At 40.8% G+C, this 25,824-nt stretch overlaps 1 protein-coding gene across 1 annotated transcript in view; it reads right to left on the reverse strand.

The window, feature by feature from the left end:
- Window positions 1-25,824, reverse strand: part of Hibch (3-hydroxyisobutyryl-CoA hydrolase) — a 68,101-nt gene that overhangs the window by 21,096 nt on the left and 21,181 nt on the right. Inside the window, exon 7 of the mRNA XM_021649276.2 lies at window positions 3,426-3,504. Within this exon, the coding sequence (XP_021504951.2) occupies window positions 3,426-3,504 (79 nt within the window). The remainder of the gene's footprint in view (window positions 1-3,425; window positions 3,505-25,824) is intronic.

The following is a 25,824-nucleotide window of genomic DNA, read 5'->3' on the forward strand; positions in this document are numbered from 1 at the left end:
ATAGATGATAACAATGTGGAACATTTACACAATGGAACTAGAAAATAATCATCCTGAGTGAGGTATCCCAGAGCCAAAAGGACCAAAAGGACAAATACTGAATTTTCTCTTATATGTGGATGTTAGCTTTCAATCTTCCAATATCTGGACTATAATTTGAATGCCCTCAGAGGTTGGGTACCTAGTAAAGAATGAGGGAGGAGAGGAGGGGCTTCCAAAGAGGAAGGTGATGTGCAGAGTAAGAGATACATTCAGTCCTGTATGGGGCATCTTTACCAAACCCCTCTCCCCCAAGGCTCAGGATCTATAAGGAAAAGGAGGCAGAAAGACTGTTGAGAACAGGGGTAGTGAATGACTCCAAGACGCAACAGGACTAATGCAAATATGAACTCAGAGAGACTACAGCAGCATGCCCAAGACTGGCAGAGGATCAAGCTATACAGGGTGTCGGCACTGAGAGGGGCTGAGGATGCAACTCTACCCAAAAAGCCATCTGCAACTGAGACCTGCTGGGAAAGCGAATACCAGCTTTCTTCAATCGAGTGTCACTAGGTAAAATCAACCACACTCCAGGCCAGGCCCCAGGCCCAACAGTGTTGGTCATCATAAAATGAACTCAATGCTATTTTCCTTTGTTTTACCTTTTAGTTTTTCTTTTTTCTTCTTGGTCTTTTACCTGTTTGTTTTGATTTTTTGGTTTTGTGTTTTTGTTGGAAGGCATTGTTTGTCTTTTGTTGCTTTCTTTTCTTTTTCTTTTTGAGGGCAAGAGAGGGGCGGAACATAAAGTTAGATGGTAAGGATTCTGGGATCTGACGGGAGTTAGTGGAGAGAAAAACATGATCAAAAAATGTTTTCAACTAAGAATGAGTCTAAAGACACCATCTTATTAAGATGCCAATTCTTGGGCTGAGATGCTTCAGTCAGTAGAGTGTTTGCCATGCAACCATGAGTACCAGTTTAGCTATGCACCACCCATGGAGAGAGTTGGGAGTAGTGGCACATGCCTGCAATCCCAGGTCTGGGAACAGAATCCATGAGGCTTATTGGCCAAACAGTCTAATTACATGGGTGAGCTTTAGATTCAAAGAAAAAGCCTGTCTCAAAAAATAAGCTAGAAAGCAACAGAGAAAGACAGCAAAGTTAGAGCTCTGGCCTCCACATGCACAGGCACACAGTATGCAAGTGCGCACACCCCCTCCTTCACACAAACACACACACATACAGCACAAACAGGAAAGAAGCCAATTCTGCCTAATTGATAGGCTATAAACTTGCCAATACAGAAATACCAATGAGCTATATAACAACCTGGGAAGTAGAGATAAACTTGGAAGGGTTCCCTGATTTCAAGTGTTACTGTAAGGCAACAGCAATCAAGATGACATGATGGTGACCAGGAGATTAACACGGTCAGCAGAGACATCTGACATCGAGACAAAGGCTATTCAGTGAAGAAACAAGAGCCCTTTCACAAACGCTGCTGGAACGACTCTCTTTTTAACAGAAAAATAGTAATGCTGATTTATGAAACTCTCAGTGTGTCACAGATGGAAATGTGAGGAAATTTTCCCTTATCTAAGATTAACTACAGGGTGCTAAAATCTTCAGATAAATATTCTTATATGTGATATAATTACTGAGCTAACATTGAGTGTTTTTTCTTTATATTTTTAAAACATTTAGAGCTTTTTAAAAAAGTATTTATTTTTCATTAATTACCGTTAATTCACTTTGTATCCCAGCTGTAGCCCCCTCCCTCGTCCTCTCCCAATCCTACCCTTCCCCCTTCATCTCTTCCCATGCCCCTCCCCAAGTCCACTGATAGGGGAGGTCGTCTTCCATTCCCTCTGACCCTAGTTTATCAGGTCTCATCAGGACTGGCTGCATTGTCTTCCTCTGTGACCTGGAAAGGCTGCTCCCCCCTCAGGGGGAGATGATCAAAGAAACAGCCACTGAGTTCATGTCAGAGACAGTCTCTGTTCCCATTACTAAGGTACCAACTTGGAGACAGAAACTGTGGTACATTTACACAATGGAATACTACTCAGCAATCAAAAACAAGGAAATACAGGCAAATTTACATGAAATTTATCATGAAATTTACAGGCAAAGGATGGGAACTAGATAAGACCATCCTGAGCAAGGTATCCCAGAAACAGAAAGACACACATGGTATATACTCACTTACAAGTGGATATTAGACATATAATATACAATAAACATACTAAAATCTGCACATTTAAAGAAGCTAAGAAAGAAGGAGGACCCTGAATAGGATGATTAATCCTCATTCAGAAAGGCAAATGGGATGGACATTGGAAGAGGAAGTTTTTTGTTTTTTTTTTTAGTTTTTTTTTTTTTTTTTTAATTCTTTCACTGTTGTATCTTACATGGAGTCTTTTGGCTCCATATGTATATGTATAAAATATCTGAAATGAGCCAGGTGTGGTGATGCATGCCTTTAATCTTAGCAGAGGTAGAGGCAGAGGCCAGAGGCCAGAGGGCAGAGGGCAGAGAGGCAGAGGCAGGCAGATCTCTGTGAGCTCAAGGCCAGCCTGGTCTAGGACAGCCAAAGCTACACAGGGAAACTGTCTCAAAAAAAAAAAAAAAAATCTGAAATATAGTAAAGCAATGTGATTCAAAGTAATTATAAAAAAAACTAAGCAAGAGAGAGGACCCTAACTAAAATGTTCAATCCCCATCCTGAAAGGCAAAGAGGGTGGACATCAGAAGAAGAAGAAAACAGGAAACAACCTAGGAACCTGCTACAGAGGGCCTCTGAAAGCCAGAAGAAGTAAACAGGAAACAAACTAGGAACCTGCCACAGAGGGCCTCTGAAAGCCTCTGCCCTGCAGCCTATCAAAGCAGATGCTGAGCCTGATGGCCAATTGTCGGGCAGAGTGAATGGAATTTTATGTAAGAAGTGGGAAATAGTAAGATCTGGAGAGGACAGGAACTCCACAAGGAGAGCAAAAGAACAAGAAAATTTGAACACAGGGAACTTCCCAGAGACTCATACTCCAACCAAGGACTATTCATGGAGGATTCATAGAACCCCTGCACAGATGTAGCCCATGGCAGTTCAGTGCCCAAGTGGGTTACCTAGTAATGAGAAGAGGGACTGCCTCTGACATAATCTGATTGGCCTGCTCTTTGATCACCTCCCCCTGAGGGGAGAGCAGCCTTACCAGGCCACAGAAGAGGACAATGCAGCCACTTTTGATGAGAACTGATAGACTAAGATCAGAAAGGAGAGGAGAATCTCTCCTATCAGTGGACTTGGGGAGGGGCATGCATGCAGAAAGGGGAGGGAGGGTGGGATCGGGAGGGGAGGAGGGAGGGGCTTATGGGGGGATACAAAATGAATAAAGTGTAATTAATAAAAAAAATAAAAAAAAGTTAAAAAAAAATTCTGGTATTTTTACCTATTCCTGTTTCTGGCATTGCAAAGAGAGATCGTTCTGTGGCCACTCGGAATTGCCCATGAACTGAGACACCAACTCCCTAGGGAAATAAAGAAAAAAAAAACTGCTTTAAAATGTGATAAAAATTAAAAGCATTAACATAAATATTGCCATACAAGCAAGTATTATGTTATCTTTATATTCTATAGCAATTTGTTTCAGTATATAAGCTAGAAGGAAACCCTAAGTCTCATTTCAGACAAATTTTCTAGACAAAAATACATAGGCATCTCTGCCATGTGAGGCTGGCCTGCTCTAAGTGGGTAGTTTTTGTCAGCAATCTTTATTGTGCGCTGGTCCCTCCCCCAGCATTACAGGATGCTGCCTCTCCTAGGAAGCCGAGTACTGCTTATTATTGGCACAAATAACCAAGAAAGTATAATCAAGTTATTATAGAAAATTTAGTAATTTTGAAAAGAATATTTATTAACCTATTTCATCAAATAAGCCACATCATTATTTTCACATGTACATTTAATGAGACCAATTACAAAACTCCTCTAAACTGGCTACTAAAAGATTTGGTTGAAAGTCTACCTCAGGCTTGATGAAGGACACTGAAAAACGCAAACACTGAATACAGCAAATGCTAGAAACAGAAGTACATGTCGAGACAATCTACCCCTGTTTATGCTGACGGCTGTCACCGGACCTCCCCATGATCTGCTCTGTCCATGTTCACAGCTCCACACTGTTCCCCTTCTCACACTAACCAGTGAGATACATACAGTGTTCAGAACAGTGTCAGGATCTTTGTATGTTATAGCTAACATAGTTGTACGTTAGCTAAATAGGGTTCCATATCGGATTCTTTTCATTTCCATTAAAATTCCCTAAATTTCTTTGTGTCTTTCTGGGTTTTCTTCAAGTGATTTAGTTCAGTCACTTGTAAATAATTAAAACCTTTAAGCCTCTCATTAAGAAAACACTTAAACACCCATGTAATTTTTTATAAGTTAGTACACATTAAGTTTGAAATCAAATAATCATGGCCATATATATGTCAATCAAGGGCGTCCTTTTGTCTGCACCTATGTCCTTTGTGATCAACACCTCTAAGTTACACTAGATTCTCTGTGTAGGCACATTTATTTATTCTGGATGCTGCATTAGGGCATGGTCAACGGACAACATTGCCCAAATCAGACCATCCATATACTAAGACTACAATGAAATCTCACAATTCGGGAAATAAAAAATGTTATATTGATAATTTCCTCCATTAGGAGCCTTTCCCTTATATTCTATTCTGTACTTCTTGTCATATTGTAACCAAGGACTTAAAATTGTTTTGGAATGTACTATTATGAATTTAAAAGAAAATGTAAGGCAGAATTAGTAGTTTTAAGACAGGCTTCTGTTTAGCCTTGGACATAGAACTGGATGTCTCCAGTTCTCAACTCATACACCCTGCTCAGCTCTCATCTAATTACTGTCCCTTGTCTTTTAGCTAGCATAATTCCACAAACAGCACATAATTATAACCCTTATTATTTACATATCAAGCTAAAATCTGACTACAATTCTCAATCTAAGTCTTATCATTCTCTTTCAAAAGATAATCAAAACTCTATATACCAAGTACCATATATATGATATACATACACACATATATGACATATATTTTATATGTAATAACAATGTATGCAGCATATATTTTTAAAACTCCATTCCATGGCCTGCCAGGAGCTAAGCACTCAAGCCTAGCCCACCCTAGTGAAATTCACCTTCTTCCCTTCTTCCGTTGGCCCCACAGCTTTGGGTCATTCCTCTAAAAGTTTAACCTTTTATACCTTCAATTGACTGTCTAACAAATTAGTTTGTGTTACTAACTCATGGGTTTTATGATGACATTTCATACAAAGATCATTATCTCAATCATATTTACTTCATTCCACCTCTGTGCTGGCTAGTCTTATGTTTACTTGACACACAAATCAGTCATGTGAAAGAAGGCAGCATAACTGAGAAGGCTCCTCCACAAGGTCCGACTATGGGGCATGTTCCTAATTAGTGATGGATGGGGAGGGCCCAGCCCATGGTGAGTGGGGCCCTCCCTGGGCTGGGTCCTGGGTTCTATAAGACAGCAGGCTGGACAAGCCATGGGAGCAAGCCAGTCAGCAGCACCCTCCATGGCTGCTGCTTTAGCTCCTGCTTCCAGATTCCTGCCCTGTTTCTGTTCCTGTCATGACTTCCTTCAATAATGAACAACAATATGGAAGTACAAGCCAAATCTTTTCCTCCCCAACTTGCTTTTTAGATATGATGTTTATTGCAGCAACAACCTCCATTGACCACACTCCTTGTTGGTTACCCCTTTTCTCCCTAATCCCCCTTCAGTTTTTATGTCACATACTCAATGTATGCATTTATCTACACACACACACACACACACACACACACACACACACACACACACACACGTACATGTACATACATGGGAGCATGTATACACACACACAGTAAACATGTAATTCTGAAATGAAGAAGAGCTAGAAGAAAAGCCTTTTGCCTTCTATACTGAATCTGCCCTACCCAGGGAATCCCCTCCTTTGCCAGCAGGGGCTGAACAATGGACCCAACAGCAACCAACTGGCACTGACCTGGAGAGCAAAGGCTGTGAGGGCTTAGACAAAGTTCTTATGAGGTATTTAAACTAAAATACAGTCAGCTGTGTGGTGATGAGAGCCATGTAAGTTTAAAGGTCATCTGAAGTTTGAGTTGGAGACCAAGTTGAAGCTAAGTAATGGCTGAAATTAGGGATAGAGAACGTAATCTGAGGAGACCACAGCCAGTGCATATCAGAGAACAAAGCAAATACTTGGAAAGGAAAAGGCCATGGAAGATAGAGATAGGAGTCAGAGGATCAGGGTGTTTGTTGTGAGATCATGTTATCTAGTCACATCATAAAGTCTCATCAATATGACTGCCCAAATGTAAGCAGACAACACTAACGGACATGCCAAAGTGGATGGGGAAGGAGACCTCAACCATATTCAAAGTAACTTTAGGCAACCAATATTGCTAAGCAAAGGAGAAACAGTCTTCCCAGGGAAGAGCACACCAACTGGTTATCCAACACCAAATGGAGACATCCCATTTAGGGCTGAGTGTTCTGAGATCTCTTACTCTCTGAGTAGTGTCTGTGTAAGTCTCTATATTTGTTACCATATGCTGCAGGAAAAAGATGCTCTGATGACAGCTGAGCAAGTGATTGATCTATGAGTATACCAGAATATCATTAGGAGTCATTTTATCTCTACATTAGATCAGAAGTATTTGGTTTTACCTTAGTTCCCTGGCTATCTAGTCTCAGGTTCATGGCCACTCAAGCAGTGTTGGGTATGGATTCTTCTCATAGAGTGAACCTTAATAAAAAGTCTGTTATTAGTTGATCATTCCCACAAGCTTTGTGCCACCACTGTCCTGGTATATCTTGTAGGTAGAATATCATTATTGATTAAAAAAAAATTGTGGCTGGCTTGGTGTTAACATTTCTCTTGAAAGAATGTTGATATAATGTTCTTGTGGAATGTATACAATTTACCCTTGTTCATTCACATGCTGATTTCTCTACCCCACTATCTGGTTTCAATCAGGACATTGCATTGTGATGCTTATTTTAAGCATCACCTGTCTCAAGTTTGTGTAAACAAGTTACCATTTGTTGTCTGTATTGCCAATAAAACAACCAGCCACTGCTGAGCAATAGAGAGGATAGGGTGGGACATCCTGGTCTGAAGGGGAGGAGAAAGAAGCAAGTAGGAGGAGGGGTTGGAGAAGAGAGAGCTCTGAAGAAAGGACCTGGAAACAGCAAGAGAGCTGAGCTGGGCCTAAAATATGACTGAAAAGCAAGTATAATGTGGGAAATCTGAATGGGAGGAAGTTATGTGGGCTTGGAGGTTTAGGATGGAGTAACTATTGCCCACCACTGTGCTCTAGGTTAAATAAATCCTCTGTGTGGTGATTTGTGGTATACATCTGGTTTAGGAATAACCGCTGTTTAACTAAAAGATAAATCAATACTATATATTAATAATCAGCAACATGAGAGCATGCAGAGTTTGTTCCTGTACCAAAGATGCTGGAACATATGTGTGAAAGCTCAGCAAGGCTCTCAGATTCAGGGCCAGGACCCTTACCAATTGAGCTACCCAAGCTTCCTCTTTAAAGCTCTATGTAGGCACTGGCTCAGCATCTCCATCTTCAATACGTTATTATGTAGGTGCTGTCTTGAGTGATGGAGCCTTGGATCTGTATGCAAGTATTTTATTCATGAGTTTGTTTGTTTTGCATCTATGTTCATAAGGCTTTTTTGCTGGGCCTTTATGTAACAAACTGGGCAATGTCTCTTTTGCTTCTATTTTGTGGAATAATTTGAGGAGTATTGGCGTTAGATTTTCTTTGAAACTCTGGTAGAATTCTGCACTAAAACTGTTTAGCCCTGAGGTTTTCTCTCTCTCTCTCTTTCTTTTTTTTTTTTTTTTGTTTGGGAGACTTTTAGTGACTACTTCTAGGAGTTAGATCAATTTAAATTTCTTATCTAATCTTTTTATTTTGTTTTGTTTTCTTTGTTTGTTTAATTTCATGTGTATTGGTGTTTGCCTGCATGTATGTCTGTGTGAGGGTATCAGATTTCCTGGAGCCAGAGCTACAATCTTGAACTTCCATATGGGTGCTGGGAGTTGAACCTGGTTCCTCGGGAAGAGCAGCCAGTGCTCTTAAATACTGAGACATCTCTCTAGCCCCTCTTATCTGATCTTGGTTTAACTTTGGTAATTAGTATGTATTAAGAAAATCATCCATTTCTTTTAGATTTTCCAATTTGATGGAGTAAAGATTTTTAAAGTATATCTTTACAATTCTTTGGATTTCCTTAATGTGTTGTTATGTCCCCCTTTCCATTTTTAAATTTCGTTAATTTGGATAAAGGTTTGTCAATCTTACTGATTTCCTCAAAGAACCATCTCTGTTTCATTTATTCTTTCTGTTGTTATTTGTTTGTTTCTATGTTACTGATTTCAGCCTTGAGTTTATTTCATGAGTGTAATTTCTTAATTTTGTTCTGGAGCTTTCAGGTTGCTAATATAAGATCTCTCCAATTTCTTTTTGTAGACACTTAGTGATAAGGACTTGTCTCTTAGAAAAACTATCATTGTATCCCATAAGTTTGGGTAGGTTGTGTACTTATTTTCTATCAATTCCATAAAGTCTTTATTTCTTTTTTTTTATTAATTACACTTTATTCATTTTGTATCCCTCCATAAGCCCCTCCCTCCTCCCCTCCCAATCCCACCTTCCCCCCCTTCTTCACTCATGCCCCTCCCCAAGTCCACTGATAGAGGAGGTCCTCCTCTCCTTCCTTCTGATCTTAGTCTATCAGATGTCATCAGGAGTGGCTGCATTGTCATCTTCTGTGGCCTGGTAAGGCTGCTCTCCCCTCAGGGGGAGGTGATCAAAGAGCAGGCCAATCAGATTATGTCAGAGGCAGTCCCTCTTCCCGTTACTATGTAACCCACTTAGACACTAAACTGCCATGGACTACATCTGTGCAGGGGTTCTAGGTTATCTCCATGCATGGTACTTGGTTGGAGTATGAGTCTCTGGGAAGACCCCTGTGTTCAAATTTCTGGTTCTGTTGCTCTCCTTGTGGAGTTCCTATCCTCTCCAGATCTTACTATTTCCCATTTCTAACATAAGATTTCATACACACTGCCCAACAGTTGGCCGTAAGTCTCAGCATCTACTTTGATAGTCTGCAGGGCAGAGCTTTTCAGAGGCCCTACGTGGCAGGTTTCTAGCTTGTTTCCTGTTTTCTTCTTCTTCTGATGTCCATCCTCTTTGCCTTTCAGGATAGGGATTGAGCGTTTTAGTCAGGGTCCTCTCTCTTGATTAGTTTCTTTAGATGTACAGATTTTAGTAGGTTTATCCTATATTACATGTCTATATGAGTGAGTATATAGCGTGTATGTCTTTCTGCTTCTGGGACAGGTCACTCAGGATGATCCTTTCCAGGTCCCACCATTTACCTGCAAATTTTATGATTTCCTTATTTTTCATTGCTGAGTAATATTCCATTGTGTAGATGCACCACAATTTCTGCATCCATTCTTCAGTTGAGGGGCATCTGGGCTGTTTCCAGGTTCTGGCTATTACAAATAAAGCTGCTACAAACATGGTTGAGCAAATGTCCTTATTCTGTACTTGAGCCTCTTTTGGATATATGCCTAGGAGTGGTATGGCTGGATCTTGAGGAAGCGCTATTCCTAGTTATCTAAGAAAGCGCCAGATTGATTTCCAGAGTGGTTGAACAACTTTACATTCCCACCAGCAGTGGAGGAGGGTTCCCCTTTCTCCATAGCCTCTCTAGCATGTGTTGTCACTCGAATTTTTCATCTTGGCCATTCTGATGGGTATAAAGTGAAACCTCAGGGTCGTTTTGATTTGCATTTCCCTAATGGCTAATGACATTGAGCATTTCTTTAAGTGTTTCTCTGCCATTCGATATTCCTCTACAGAGAATTCTGTTTAGCTCTGTTCCCCATTTTTTAATTGGATTACTTGGTTTGCAGCTTTTAGCTTCTTTAGTTCTTTATATATACTGGATATTAGCCCTCTGTCAGATAAAGGGTTGGTGAAGATTCTTTCCCAATCTGCAGGCAGTCATTTTGTTTTGGAAGTCCCTGCTAGAGCAATAAGACAGTTGAAGGAGATCAAGGGGATACAAATTGGAAAGGAAGAAGTCAAATTATCATTATTTACAGATGATATGATAGTATACCTGAGTGACCCCAAAAATTCTACCTGGGAACTCCTACAGCTGATAAACACCTTCAGCAAAGTGGCTGGATACAAATTTAACTCCAAAAAAATCAGTAGCCCTCTTGTATACAAAAGACAAAAGGGCTGAAAAGAAATTAGGGAAACAACACCCTTCACAATAGCCACAAATGACATAAAGTACCTTGGTGTAACCCTAACCAAGCAAGTCAAAGACTTATATGAAAAAAATTTCAAGTCTCTAAAGAAAGAATTAGAAGAAGATATCAGAAGATGGAATGATCTCCCATTCTCATGGCTTGGCAGGATTAACATAGTAAAAATGGCCCATCTTACCAAAAGCAATCTACAGATTCAATGCAATTCCCATCAAATTACCAACACAATTCTTTATAGACCTGGAAAGAAAAATTCTCAACTTCATATGGAATAACAAGAAACCCAGAATTGCAAAACAATCCTCTACAATAAAAGATCTTCTGGAGGTATCTCCATCCCTGATCTTAAGCTGTACTATAGAGCAACAGTAATAAAAACTGCATGGTACTGGCATAGAAACAGAATGGTGGATCAATGGAACCAAACAGAGGACCCAGAAATAAACCCACACATCTATGGACACCTGATCTTTGACAAAGATGCCAAAACCATACAATGGAAAAAAAATAGCATCTTCAACAAATGGTGCTTTTCTAACTGGATGTCTACATGTAGAAAAATGCAAGTAGATCCATACTTATCACCCTGCACAAAACTGAAGTCCAAGTGGATCAAAGACCTCAACATAAAACCAGATACATTAAATCGGTTAGAAGAAAAAGTGGGGAAGAGCCTTGAACTCATTGGCACAGGAGACAACTTCCTGAACAGAACACCAACAGCACAGGTGTTGAGAGCAACAATCAATAAATGGGACTTCATGAAACTGAAAAGCTTCTATAGAGCAAAGGACACCATCATCAAGTCTTTATTTCTTAATTTCTGTCTTGACCCCCCCCCCCTTTTTTTTTTCTAAATTCAGTAAAGAGTTATTCAGTTTCCATTAGTTAGTAAGCTTTCTGTGTTGATATCCAGCATAAATCTGTGGTGGTCAGATAGTATGTAGGTTGTTATTTCAATGTTCTTGTATCTGCTGAGACTTGTTTTATGTACAAGTACATGGTAAATTTTGAAGAATGTTCCACAGGTGCTAAGAAAAAAATTATAGTCTTTTGTGTTTTGGCAAAATGTTATATAAGTATGTCTATTTGGTTTATAACTTCAATTACTTCCAGTATTTGTTTAGTTTTTGTCTGGATGATCTACTGGCAAGAGTGGGGTATTGAAGTTTCCCACTATCAGTGTTAAGAGTCAGTATGTGATTTAGGCTGGAGTACTTCATTTACAAACTTGGGTTCCCCTGTGTTTGAAGTATAGATGTTAAAAAATGAAATGTCCTCCTGGTGGATTTTTCTTTTCATGAATATATAATACCCTTTCCTATGTCTTATGATTAGTTTTGGCCTGAAGTCTATTTTGTCAGATATTAAAATTACTACACCAGCTTCTTTCTTAGGTCACTCTGCTTGGATTATCTTTGTCCAAACCTTTACCTTGAGGTAATGCCTATCCTTGATGTTAAGGTACATTTCTTTGATACAGCAGAAGAATAGATTGTTTTCCCATCTAATCTGTTTGTCTTTATCCTTTAAAAATTACTGATGTTGAGAGCTATCAATGGCCAATAATTGTTGATTCCTGTTATTTTGTTGTTGTTGTTTGGTTTGTTTGTGTGTATACTTCTTCCACTGTTTTGACTATGCTGGTCTTGGATTATTTATGTCCTGTGTTTTCTCCCCATATTTTCATGGATGTACTTAACTGTTTTAGGTTGGACTTTACATTCTAGAACCTTCTGTATGGCTGGATTTCTAGATACATATTGCTTAAATTTGGTTTTTATCATGGAATGTTTTGTTTTCTATATTTATGCTGATTGAAAGTTTTGCTGAGTATAATAGTCTGGGTTGACATTTTTGGTCTCTTAGAGTAGCAGTGCATCTATCCAGGCCCTTCTGGCTGGTAGGGTCTTCATTAAGAAGTCAGGTGTAATTCTAATAGGTCTTTCTTTATATGTTACTTTTTTCCCCCTTGCATCTTTTAATATTCTTTGTTCTGTGTTTGATTGTGTGCCGAGAAAACTTTCTTTTCTGGTCCAGTCTATTTGGTGTTCTGTATGCTTCTTATACTTTAACAGGCATTTCCTTCTTTAGATTAGGAACATTTTCTTGTTAAAAATATTTTCTGTGACTTTGATCTGTGTTCTTCTCCTTTCTCTATTCCTCTTATTTTTAGATTCAGTCTTTTCATGGTATCCCAGATTTCCTGGATGGTTTGGGTCAGGAGAGTTTTAGATCACCATTTCTTTGATGGAAGTATCAATGTCTTCAGTGCCTGGCATTCTCTCTTCCATCTCTTGTATTCTATTGGTGAGGCTTCCCTCTTGAGGTTCTTTTTTCAGTTCCTAAATTTTTCATTTCCAGATTTCCCAGAGTTTGGGTTTTCTTTATTGATTCTACTCTCAAGTCTTGAACAGTTTCATTTCGTTCTTTCCACTGTTTGTATCTTCACAGATTTCTTTAAGGGATTTACTCATTTCTTCTTTAAGGGCCTCTAATATGCATAAAGGCTGTTTTAAGGTCTTTTATTTGTGTTTCAACTATATTTGAACATTGAAGGCCTGCTGTGGTAGGACTGTTGGACTCTCATAGAGACATACTGTCCTGGCTGTTATTAATTGTAGTTTTTACACTGGCACAGCAGCATCTGTGTTTGGAAAGACTATCATTTTAGGTGCTGATATATGATTATCTTTTTTGGATGGGTGTTTTGTTTCCTCATTTCTGTTTCTTTTCTGGTACTTAGGAGAATGTTGCCTGTAGGAAAATCTTCTGGGGTCCTGATAGGTGCAGGCACTGGGGATTCCAAGTAAAATATGTTTCTGGGTATTGAGATCTAAGGCTTAGAAATATGCAAGGGCTGTGGAGAAAGGAAAGCAGGGGATTCTACCAGGATCTGCTTAGTTCCCTGAGAATGAGAGCTGAGAGTGAAGAGAAGGCACAGCAGGTCTGATACAGAGCTGAGGATGAGACTGGGGGACAGAAGCTGAAGGAATGGAGACGGGGGAAAGATCTGCGTGAACCACTATGGGTGGGGGCAGGACAGGAGGGGGGTTGTAGCAGGTATTCTGCTTCAGAGCTAGAGATTTGAATAGGAGGAATAGAGAGGTTGGTATCTGCAGCTAGCCCACTTGTTTCCTTAGCCATAGTGGCCTGAGGATCCCCAGGAAGGCCTTACAGAATTTGGGGGCTAGGATAAAACAACAAGGGTGGGGGAAACAGGAGGGAAGATCTGTGGGATCCACTGGAGACGAAGGGGGTGCAGATGGTGGTCTGCTGCAGAGTGGGGGATGAGACTATGAGACTGGACTTGGAAGGATGGAGGGAAAGGTAAAGATCTGCAGTTAGCCTAGCTGATTCCCTGGCAGGATTGGTTTGTTCAAGTCATTTTATGAAATATCTTTTGTCTCAAGTCTTAAGTCTTTTAAGAAAGATTTCCAACACAAAAAAAATCAAATATTAAGTAAGTATAAAACCCCAATTTTGATAGAAAATATTGAGTTGATGGCCTAGTTATTTTCTCTTAAAAATAAATATATTCATAGTTTTACTGAAAGGCTTAGAAACAATTAGCAAGCTACTGGTGGCCAGTACATGTAAACACTCACCGCTGCCTTAGAGAACAAGGGATTTGAGGTCTAGGAACAAAGCGCATAAAATGAGCCTAAAAAACATTTCTTACGGTAATGTAAAGAACTGTCAAAGGTCTCTGGAGCACAGAGCCAACAAGAAGGATTTGAGATGAGTCCAATCTTCTGGCTTGCTCTGTTTTCCAGTAATCTACCCACTCTCTTTCCCCAGTGTCTTCTATAGGTTTCTTGTTCTGCTCCTGTTTAGTAACACTGTATGCTTAAGGATTCCATCCTGGACTTACCTCTGTCTGCACCACACACCACACTCCTGTATATTTCTATACAGAATCTTTTCTACTAGCAATCTTTCAATACAAGGCTTCTTAACTGTAAAACATTGAATTCCTAAAAATAAACCAATAAAAAAACCTCATACTCTATTAAAGTACAGGAAAAAGGGCTGAAGCTCAGAACCCAAGCAACTTTGAAATGTTAATGCTGATGAAAACTATAAATGACCCTGTGGTCACTGCTCCACACCAACAAAGATGGCCACAGCAGCTGACTGGTGTGCACAGAAGTAATGCAGAAAGGGCATTGCTTTCATCTTGGCAGGAGCATAATCCAAGGTGCCAAGAGAACACAGGGTGATCTGGCTATGAGCCAGGAAAGACACCACAAAACACCCTGGCTGTGGGGACTGAGGATTGGTTAGCAGGAGAAAATGCCCCAGAAAAAGGCATTTGTTTTTAATTTTCTTAAAAAATAGACAAAGCAATTCCCATCCATAGTACAAATGAACCAAGGTTTCCTGTTAGCTGATAATCTCAACTCTACCCGGCCCTTGTCTAGCAAGAAGAGCAGCAACAGCCCTGCCTATTAACCAAATGGATTTTCTTTATTATCCTAACAGCATCTCTCCATTCACTAGTCACTTGTGAGCTAATTCACAGGATAGGAGCACACACTATACCTGGATCTCACAGTTACACTACCTGCTATGCAGCAACCCAAATTTCCAACCTGCACACTCAATAAGACACTTTGGTTCAGACTAGGTACCCTCCAATAGACAGTCCACAGGCATTTTTCAATGAATCTCTAAATTCAAATTATTTCCCAGTCCCCACCCTACTACTCCACACCCACTCTTCTTCCCACCTCTGAGTGAACAGTGTTACCATCCTACCATGGCCCTTACTAGAAACCTGGATGCCATCCTTGCCCCTTCTCCCCTTTATCTATCACATATATCTTATGTCAAGTTTCACTACATCTCCCCCTAAATTACTCTCTTAAATCTACTTCATTGTCTGCTCTCCATTAATTCCCCATATTCTTTCACCTGAATCCCTAAAGTATTTTCCTTCAACCCTGATCTCCTCCAATCTGTTCTTTTCACAAGAGAGCTCTCTCTCTAAAATGTACGCATGCGCTAAGCAAGGCACTGCTGAGCAGTTGGTGGCTCTGCAGACTGACACCAGGATCAATTATTCAGCGTGTCGTTAATGAAGGAGCATGATCTGGCTTCTCAGCTCTCCGGCTTCAGAATTAACCCCCACCTGCTTCACATTCCAAATGTTTCCCACTGAGCGTCCAGTATGCTCCCTCTCTCATCCTTTTCACATATTATTTTCTTCTCACTCACACCCTATCCTTCAGTACTGCAGCAAACCCCAATATGGTTGCACTGAACATTGCCTTCTCTCCCAGCTGGTTCTTTTCAGGTAAATCTCTCCATCTCTGAATCTTGTCTCAAAACTTACTTCCTCCATATGCATCCCCACTGCATCCCATCGGCAAATTATCCACCTATATGCACACTTCATGATGTGGTACTCTCATGTATTACCAGACCACACTATACTTGCCTGTTTCAACAGAAAACTCTATAATATCTGCCTTGCTCACTATTATATCTTTAGCATTTTACCAGTCTATTACACTGACAAACATTTAATACATTTTTCTTCTTGGGAAATGGTTGAAAGGAATCTTGAATATGGCTAAGGTTGTACTGAGGCTCTAGTTAGCTTCAAATTTCACATGATCTTCTATCCTTAGCAGGAGTTTGTTTTGTACACAAAAGGAACTAGGGCCCCCAGTTTGTGCTGTGAAAGTTCTATGATTCAAAAACAGAAAAACTATATAGATCTCAAGTCACCAACCCAACATGGTGGCGTGTGAATATATCAAGGAAAGAACAGCCTAGGAGGACAGGTGGCTATTACTTGGCCTTAAATCCAGAGTGCTTTCACAATTAAAAAGAAAAAGAACCAAAAATCAAACCAGTGCAAACATAGGAGATGGCTAAGGGAAAAAGAAAATAATTCACAGATCTGTGAATCTGCAGGTGTCTGACAGCTTCCAGAAATGTTCATACTTACAGAAAGTTAAAGTTCTATTTCCCCTTGCCTTAAACTGCAGAGGAGGAGAGAGAGGCAGAAAAGCCAAGTTCTTGGTTAGGAAATAGAAGCTTGCCTCAACTTTGGACTTATACTTCCTCGAAATGGGTACAGGAAGGCAAAGGACAAAGGGCTCTAACAAGACAGGCAAACATGGGCAGACACCTAAGGAGAGATATACGTAAAAAGAATATGCATTACATCCTGAAAATTAATTCATACTTATGAGCTTAGTGAAGGCTGAGAGCACAGTCAGGAGAATATTTCAACAGCATGCATGAGCCTTTAGGTTTGAGCTGGGAGAGAAAGCTAATGACCTTAAAATTTCCTAGGAGAAATTCTGCAACTAAGCACACACCTAACTGTAAGACAGAAGAAAATCTTAAATAGATAAATTTCCCAAGTCAAGGATTCTATCCCGGAAAATAAGTTATTCATTCCTACTTGGATAAAGGATCAAATAGTGAGCATGAATAGAAGTGAATGCAAAAAAAGCATAGTGCACTTTTTATATAGGTCCACTGAAATTCCCTGCTGTATGCCCTCTCTCACCCTTTTCACTATTATTTTCTTAAAAATCCAAGAGTTTTCCTGCTCCTGCTGTTACACACACACAGACACACACACAAATATGAATATATATGCCCATCTATTTCCACATATAAAGAAGTTACAATGTATAGAGAAAAGAGATCTCATGCTCACAGAGTGGGCTATCTCCAGTCTGTGACTAGAGAGCCACATCTGGTCCTTCTTGCTGGGCATCCATCTCCTGGCAGAGGGCATCAAAGTGAGCCAGTACACACACGACTCAGATGTCAGTCCCAAGGGGGGGCTTGATTTTTTCTCCTAAAGTTTTAAAATTACTTAAAAATAACTGGAGACTTTTAAAAATTCAGAGAGTGGGAAGAAGTGTAGCAAAGGAGGCAGAATTCAAAAGATTCTCAAAAACATCTCCAATTTAGTTAATAAAATTATTTCTTTTTTTTTTCAGGCTCCATTAAGCCTCCAGTTTCCGCTAAATGATGTTAAGAAAAACTTGGTTCTTTTATAATAAGAAAGGGGTTCTTAGCATGTCATCTTCTCAACTGTCAGTGCAGTAACAGTAGCAAAAACAGAATACATTTTAAAACTGAAAAAGGCTGCTATTACAGCTAGCAGACATGTGTAACACATTAATGTAATTTTAGGACTGTTCATTCTCTTCATATAGCAGGACCATGTCTCATGTGGTATCAGTCGCTAGCTGCCATCAACTCAGGTACACTTACCTGAGAAGAGTCTGTAATAATTCCTCCAGTTGTTTGGATGCAAAGGACAAGACAAAGTGATACAAGGGACCAGAACTATAACCAATGCTGCATGAGCAGGGTAGATATCCCATGCTGGGTTGGCCTCCAAGTGGCAGCAGTTTCACCATGCTGGAAACTGAGCTTGTACCCAAGAACAAAGAGCAGCAATTTTGCAGGAGCCATAGTGCTCTCAAGGAATGACAGCCATTGTAACTTACCCAGAATCCCCTAAAAAACTAGAACTGAGTTCATGATCAACCAGAATTTTGGCCCCACCAAGATACTTGCTCTGTCAGCTATGCAGAAACCAGTCCCACAACCTCCAACCTTGGCCTTTGATGCCCTGTCCTGTCCAGTGTCCAAGCGCCTGTCAGCCCCTGGAAGACAGTTCTGGGTCACATCTAGTCCTCCTGATGACAAAAGGTCCCTTACCTGCCCTTCACACACATTAGAGACCATACTTTTGCCCTAAAATGCACTAACAAAGTCTTCCTGACATAAGCTTAAAGACTTAATTTTCCATCTTGCTTTTCTTAGAAGAAATTGTTCCGGTTTCTGCTCTTTCTAACAATAATTCGTATGGTAGAGTGGTCCTCATGAGCAAGCACAACAGGGGTCTCCTACAATCACAAAACCTTCTTTGTCCTATCTTAAAGACACTGCAAGAAATATAAAAACAATGCCATAGTTTGCTAGAAAATTAAGCTGGCTTGAAGGAGCTGTTATTCCTATTTCAAAGTGCAATGTTCGGAAATTCTGTTCAGCTGAAAGAGGAAATAGGAATGGGACCACATACATGGAACTCGGAGGATTTCTGTCTTTTCATATTGTCTGAACTTTAACTCTTAAGCACATTGCCTTTCTGTTATATACTACTTGAGACAAATGCAATGTCAGAAGTTGAAAGGGCAAAAAAGATTTTAAATGTTGTTTCTCAGGAAAAGTATAAACTTTTATTTCAGACATCTATTCATAAATGCTTCTTTCCATGAATACCAGAAAAACAATTCTCTTACCATGAGTTAGTCAACTGTATGTAGAACCTTTTAGTAATATCTATTCTTATCTTATTGCAAACTCAAATATTAAATGATAGAAGTTTGGAAATGAAATGGAATTTAGGTGTTTCTTCTTCAAAAGGCTGTGCTACTCTTTGCAATGGATAACAACAGAGCAGAAGTGTCATTTTCCATACTGGGGGAAAAATACTTCCTATAGCGAAGCGCTGGCGCTTATGTGTGCATGTGCGTGTGTGGCTGGCTGAGGGACGAGAGCAAGCTCTATGGTGCCACCCTGTGGATTGTTCAAATTTTTAACCAACTGAAGATAGTAGAGGGGTGTCGAATTCTGATTCTTTCCCCCTAAATACTTCCTGTGAAATGTTGCATCAAATCAAAATTTGAAAAGCTATCAGAAAGAATTGTGAAGAAATTCTTAGAAAGCATTCACTGACCTGGAAGAAAACAAAGAGAACTACAAAAATTTTTATGAGCATTTCTCAAAAAAACAAATACAAAGCTTGGAATTCACAGATTCTGAAAGTAAGAAGGAGCTTTCTGAGCTGTTGTCATACTACACATCTGGGGCTGCGATGGCTTCTCTCAAGGACTACTGCACCAGAGTGAAAGAAAACCAGAAGCACTTCCAATTTATCACAGCCGAGACCGTGGACCAAGTCACTAACTTGGCCTTTATGCAATGTCTCTGAAAGCATCTTAGAAGTGATCTATATGATTGAGAGCACTGGAGAGTATTGTGTGCAACAGATGAAGGAACAAGAAGGGCTGAAACTTCCAGAAAAAAACATAAAGTGTCAAACTGATTGGTGACATCCTTTTGCTGTATTATTTATTACAAGCACATATGAGTGGACAACAGACATGGAGAGAATCAACAGAGCTCAAACCTCAGAGACAACTCAACCATGGGTTACATGGCATTTTTCTACATGTAGACATCCAGTTAAATGAGCACCATTTGTGGAAGATGCTATCTTTTTCTCACTGTATGGTGTTGGCTCCTTTGTCAAAAATCAAGTGTCCAATCAAGTGTGGATTTATCTCTAGGTCCTCAATTAGATTTCATTGATCCTCCAGTCTGTCTCTATGCTAGTACCAAGCAGTGGCTTGTTTCCTAAAGTAAAATACCAAGGACTAAGCTTCCCTAGGAAACACAGCAAAACTTGTGAATGGAGATAGCATTCTGCTTTAAAAGGTAAATATAGATGAGATTTGAAAAAAAAAAATGAAATATAGTGGTCAAGTCACTATCAGCTTTAGAATGAGTTGGTAAAATTAAATAAGAAGGTCGCTGTCCTGAAACCCCACATAGCAGACTGACAAAATGCAATGAGACTAAGTCTAACTTAGGAAAGGCTTCTGTAACAGCTGAGTTTCAGGGGTCACTCATGTTCAGATGAGAAGGCCAAGCTGGAATAATGCAATGTTTTCCTTGTTCTTGTGTTCTACCTAGAAAATACAGTTACTCCAGTTGCCTGGCAGGCCTCTTGGCCTCTTCTGCCTGAGTACCGTCCTACTCAACATACTGCTTTAATAAGTTCTGTTGACTTTGTCTCAAGTTTTTTTTAAAAATTAATTACAGTTTATTCATTTTGTATCCCAGATGTAGCCCCCTCCCAATCCAACCCTCTCTCTCCCTCATCTCCTCCCATGGCCCTCCCCAAGTCCACTGATAGGGGAGGTCCTCCTCCCCCTTCTATCTGACCCTAGCCTATCAGGTTTCATCAGGACTGGCTGCACTGGCTTCCTCTGTGGCCTGGTAAGGCTGTTCCCTCATCAGGGAGAGGTGATCAAAGAGCCAGCCACTGAGTTCATGTCAGAGATAGCCCCTGTTCTTCTTACTAGGGAACCCAATTGGACACTAAGCTGCCATGGGATACATCTGAGCAGGGGTTCTAGGTTATATCCATGAATGTACTTGGTTGGAGTACCAGTCTCAGAAAAGACCCCTGTGCCCAATTTTTGGTTCTGTTGCTCTCCTTGTGGAGTTCCTGTTCCCTCCAGGTCTTTCATCTCCCCCCTCTTTCAGAGTTCCCTGCACTTGGCCCAAAGTTTGGCTATGAGTGTCAAGTTTTTTGCTTAACTGGTCTTTACTAAGGAACTACGTAATGCTAATATTCTAGGAAAAATCCTGAAGATAAAAGCTTTGTGTGAGCATCTGCCATCAGCATCTTAAGGAAGTGTCTCCCAGAAGAAGGTCTGCATCCTCACCATTATCAGAGGCTGCATCCCAGACTGACTGACCTGGAAAGGGCAAACGTGGCCTGCACATTGCCAGCCTTCCAAGAGACTGATACAAGCTTAGGTGTGACAATCACTGCCTTTAGGGGATTCAGAAAGAGACCCACAGATAACACAAAACCATATACTAGTTTATGCAGTTCTTAACTTGACTTCCATACAGTAATTACCAAGAAAGGATTTTAAAAATGCATAGGTCCAGGGCTGGAGACATGGCTCAGAGGTTAAGAGCACTGGCTGTTCTTCCAGAGGACCTGAGTTCAATTCCCAGCACCCACACGGTTTTCAACCATTTGTAATGGAATCTGATTCCCTCTTCTGCTGTGCATGAAAAATGCATAGGTCTAAATCAGTATGGTGATACACACCTGTAATGCTAGTTCTCAAAAGGCAGAGGCAGGAGAATCATATTTTGAGGTTGGCCAGGTCTGCAGAGCAAGTTCCAGGTGGTCAGGGATACATAGTTGGACCTTGTCTCAAAAAGGAGGGGATGGGAACTAAAGAGAGTGCTCAGTGATAAGAGCAGTGGCTACTCTTTCAGAGGACCTGGGTTTGAAACTCAGTACCCACATGGTGGCTAACAACAATCTGCAACTCCATCTTCAGGGAATCTGATGCCCTCTTCCAGCATCCACAAGCACTAGGCATGTGACTCACAGACATACATGCACACAAAAATATATAAAATTTAAAACATAAAATTTATAAAAACATAAAATTTAAAACATATAGAATTTAAATGTTTTTAAGCTTTCCTGACTTTTAAAAGAGATTTAACAGTGTAACCAATACTGGCTCATACATGGAACCCCAACATTCAGGAGGCTGAGGCTGGAGAGCGCAAGTTTTCAGTGTACGCATGTTTGTGTGCATGACTGTGGGTGCATGCATGTCATGCATGGCCTGCATGTGGAGGTCAGAGAACAAGCTCAGCAACTGGTCCTCATCTTTACCCTGTTTGGGACAGTTGTGTTTTGTTGTTGTTTGTTTGCTGTTTGTCACCGTAGACTCTGGGTTGCCTGGCCTTGGAACTTCTGGGGCTTCTGACTCAGCCTCTCGTCCCACCTCAGAGCACCGGGATTACAGACGGAAACTACCTTGTTGGCTCTCCACAGGTTTTGAACTCAGGCCCCCATGCTTATAGAGTGAGCACCTTTACCCATCGCCACACTCAATGCGTACTGCTTTCGGAATGGCACATCAGCTCTACTGCATTATATTTGAGTTGCTAGTCATCCTTCCCTAAAGTTATCATCCCTTCCCACCCTTCCACGTGAGCCTGCTGCCTGCCTGCCTGCCTGCCTGCCTGTCTACTGCTCGTTTCCTTCCTAAGGCCACACTTTTTTCAGTGTGCTTAGGGCACACCTGTTGCTTTTGTTCTCAGGGTTTCCCCAGTTCCCTTTGCATCACAGGGAAGTTCTTAATACCTCAGATAAGTGTTACAGGGTTTTTTTTTTCCTGACTATTAGAGTTAGATGCTAGTATGACCAGAACAAGGCTTTATTAAAAAAAAAATATTTTATTTTATTTTATTTTATTTATTGGTTTTTCAAGACAGGGTTCCTTGGCTGTACTGGATTCACTTTATAGACCAGGCTGGCCTCAAACTCACAGAAATCCACCTGCCTCTGTCTGCCCAAGTCCTGGGATGACAGTCATGCACTACCATGCCTAGCTCAGTAACAAGGCTTTAAAAAAATTATATTAATTACAGTTTATTCACTTTGTATCCCAAATGTAGCCTCTTCCCTCATTCCCTCCCAATCCCACCCTCTTTCCCTCATCTCCTCCCATGGCCCTCCCCAAGTCCACGGATAGGGGAGGTTCTCCTCTCCTTCCCTCTGACCCTAACCTATCAGGTCTCATCAGGACTGGCTGCCTTGTCCTCCTCTGTGGCCTGGTAAGGCTCCTCCCCCTTCAGGGGGAGGTGATCAAAGAGCCAGCCACTGAGCTCATGTCAGAGACAGTCCCTTTTCCCTTTACTAGGGAACCCTCTTATCTCCATGCATGGTCCTTGGTTGGAGTATCAGTCACAGAAAAGATCCCTGTGCCCAGATTTTTTGGTTCTGTTGCTCTCCTTATGGAGCTCCTGTCCCCTCCAGGTCTTTCTATCTCCCCCTTCTTTCATAAGATTCCCTACACCCTGCCCAAAGTTTGGCTATAAGTCTCAGCATCAGTAACAAGGTTTTTAAGTATCCAAGTTAGTACTGCCTTGACAAAATACAATCAAACATGCTAAGATACTAAAATCTGCCAAGGATCAAGAAATGTACTGCTTTCTAAAAAATATTCTTTTTAGATTTAGTGTGTGTGTGTGTGTGTGTGTGTGTGTGTGTGTGTGTGTGTGCTGCCTGCATGAATGTTGGGTGTACCACGTGTGTGCCAGGTGCCTATGGAAGTCAGAAGATAGGGTCAGATCCCCTGGGACTGGAGTTATAGATGCTTATGGACCACCATGTGGGGGTTGGGAACTGAACCTGGGTCCTCTGGAAGTGCTTTGATCTGCTGGACCATCTTCCCAACCCATAAACTGCCTTTTGATGCTACTTATAAGTACAGAGCTACTAGTGGAATCCCTTCCCAACTGATGTAAAGAACTAGGCAATTCTTGTTAGGCAAGATGCTGCATTTATAGAAATTCCATAAGAACAAGAAGGGATGACTTCCTTTTTTCCAAATTACTAAATCTTTCAAGCATTCAGTTTTCAAAATGTTGGGGTCCTCCTATTCCTGTTTATTGCTGGAATTTACAACATGCCAGGGTTCTGCTGGGGCCATATTTGGAGGTCATTCTCCTGACTTTCCCTCACATTCCTGAAGGGGAGCTGCTAGCAAAGGACTTCTGTAACCCACCTTTCCTGAGAATACAACGTCATTCTCCCTGATGAAGAGTCTTGCCTCAGCCAGAGAGAAGGATGCTATACTGCCAGGCTTAGGCAGGCCTTGCCACACTCCTGCTGTCTCTCCCCCTGGCTCACACCCCTTTTCTTCAAGGATCATTTTCCTCAACCATGTATTCTGTATCAAAAATAAATACAAAAATAGCTTGCCTTAGGTTTTCAAGTCTTCTTTCCAAATGTTCCCATCTCAAGTATAATTTTTATTAGATACATTTGTCTGCTTCTCTCTTGTTAAAGTCCTTTGTCCGAGTTGTCAGCCATTATTTCAATGAGTCACAAAAAAAAAAAAAAAAAAAAAAAAAGTTGCTTTTTAGGCTGAGCGATACCTCAGTGGGAAACGGCTGAGGTATCTCTCAGGCCATCAATGCCAGGACCTCAATGCCAGGACCCATATGGTGGAATAAGAGAACTAATGTCCACATGCTGTTCTCACCATGGCACACTCACCCTTCTCCCCACACATAAACAAATGTTTTTGTTTTATTTCGTTTTGTTACCTTTCCAAGGTCAGTTCAATTCACTGTCTTCTTCATGCAGTGCCTTCTCTGCCCAGCAGGTCCATTCTGACCCCTCTTTTTTTTTTTTTTCTGGTTGTTTGAGACAGAGTTTCTTTGTATAACAGCCTGTGGCTGTCCTTGAACTCTCTTTGTACACCAGGCTAGCCTCAAACTCACAGAGATCCACCTGCCTCCAAGTGGTGGGATTAAGGCATGGCCACTATGTCCAGCTCTGAACTCTCATTCTCATAAAGACTTGAATTGCTACAGTCAGTACCAGATGATTTGCCACTTGTTCTGTAATTATTGTGTGTGTTTCTTCAGGTTCATAGCAACTTAGTCAAAGCATATCTTAGTCTTGTTCATAATAGCTTACACATCAAATAACAAACTTGTCAACTGACAGGAAGGAGGTTTTAAGGAAATAGCAATCTGGGTCTGGTGGCACGCACCCGTAGTCCCAGCACTTGGAAGGTAGACACAAGTGGACTGAGAGACCAAAACTACTTAAGCTGCACAGTAAGATCCTGTCCTCAGAGAAAAAAATTACAGCACTTCCACACATGTAAAATGTTACAGAGCAGAAGCAATTTAGCTGCCTCCACACTATGGAAGATCTAATGTATTTTTCTCCTAGTAAAGTAGGAAAGGGGGCTATAGAGGAGATGGTAGTGTATGCCTGTAATCCTAGCCAGCACTTGGGATAGAGAGGCAGGAACATCTTGAGCTCAAAGCTATCCTAAGCCACATGACAAGTTCATGGCTGGCTTAAGCTATTATATATCAAAGCTCTGCCTCAAAGAACATGGGGTAGAGAAAAAGCTCAGTGTGGAAAATTTGCTTAGGGTGCATATGGTCCTGAGTTCAATGACCAACAGTCCAAGAAAGGGAAAAAAGTTTCACATGTAGGCAACACAGTACGAGTAGAGCTAGGGAGATGGCTCAGTGGGTAAGGTACCTGATGCACAGGCATGAGGATCTGTGTAAGCATCTCTAGAACCTATGTAAATCCCAAGGTCTGCAACCCACTGCTCCTAACAGGGGATGGGAGCAAAGCCAGGAGAATCTCTGAAGTTCGCAGGTCCAGTAGCCTGACATACACAACAGAAAAACAAGAGGCCTGGTTCAAACAAGGTAGAATGTGGAGGCTGACAGACAAGGCTGACCTCTGACCTCCACTCCATGCACTATAGTACATGCATGTCCACATAGTCTCATATTTTACTCCTGAACACCACACACACAAATGTGCACGCACGCACACACACACACAAATGCAAGTAAGTTTTGAAAAATAAAACCAGTTTTTGTTGCTTAAGAAAGTTTGTTAACTACAAAAGTTAAAATAGACTATGGCATAATTAAGACCATAAAATATTCTTCTGGGTTACAAAGTCTAAAGTACTCCAATACACTTTATATTTCAATTCTTCCAACCTCTGTAACTGAAATAAACATATGTTCCAATGAGCTGTACTGTATGCCATTCACTGTCT

This window comes from Meriones unguiculatus, chromosome 15, assembly GCF_030254825.1.
Source record: "Meriones unguiculatus strain TT.TT164.6M chromosome 15, Bangor_MerUng_6.1, whole genome shotgun sequence".
In the NCBI taxonomy this organism is placed as follows: domain Eukaryota; kingdom Metazoa; phylum Chordata; class Mammalia; order Rodentia; family Muridae; genus Meriones; species Meriones unguiculatus.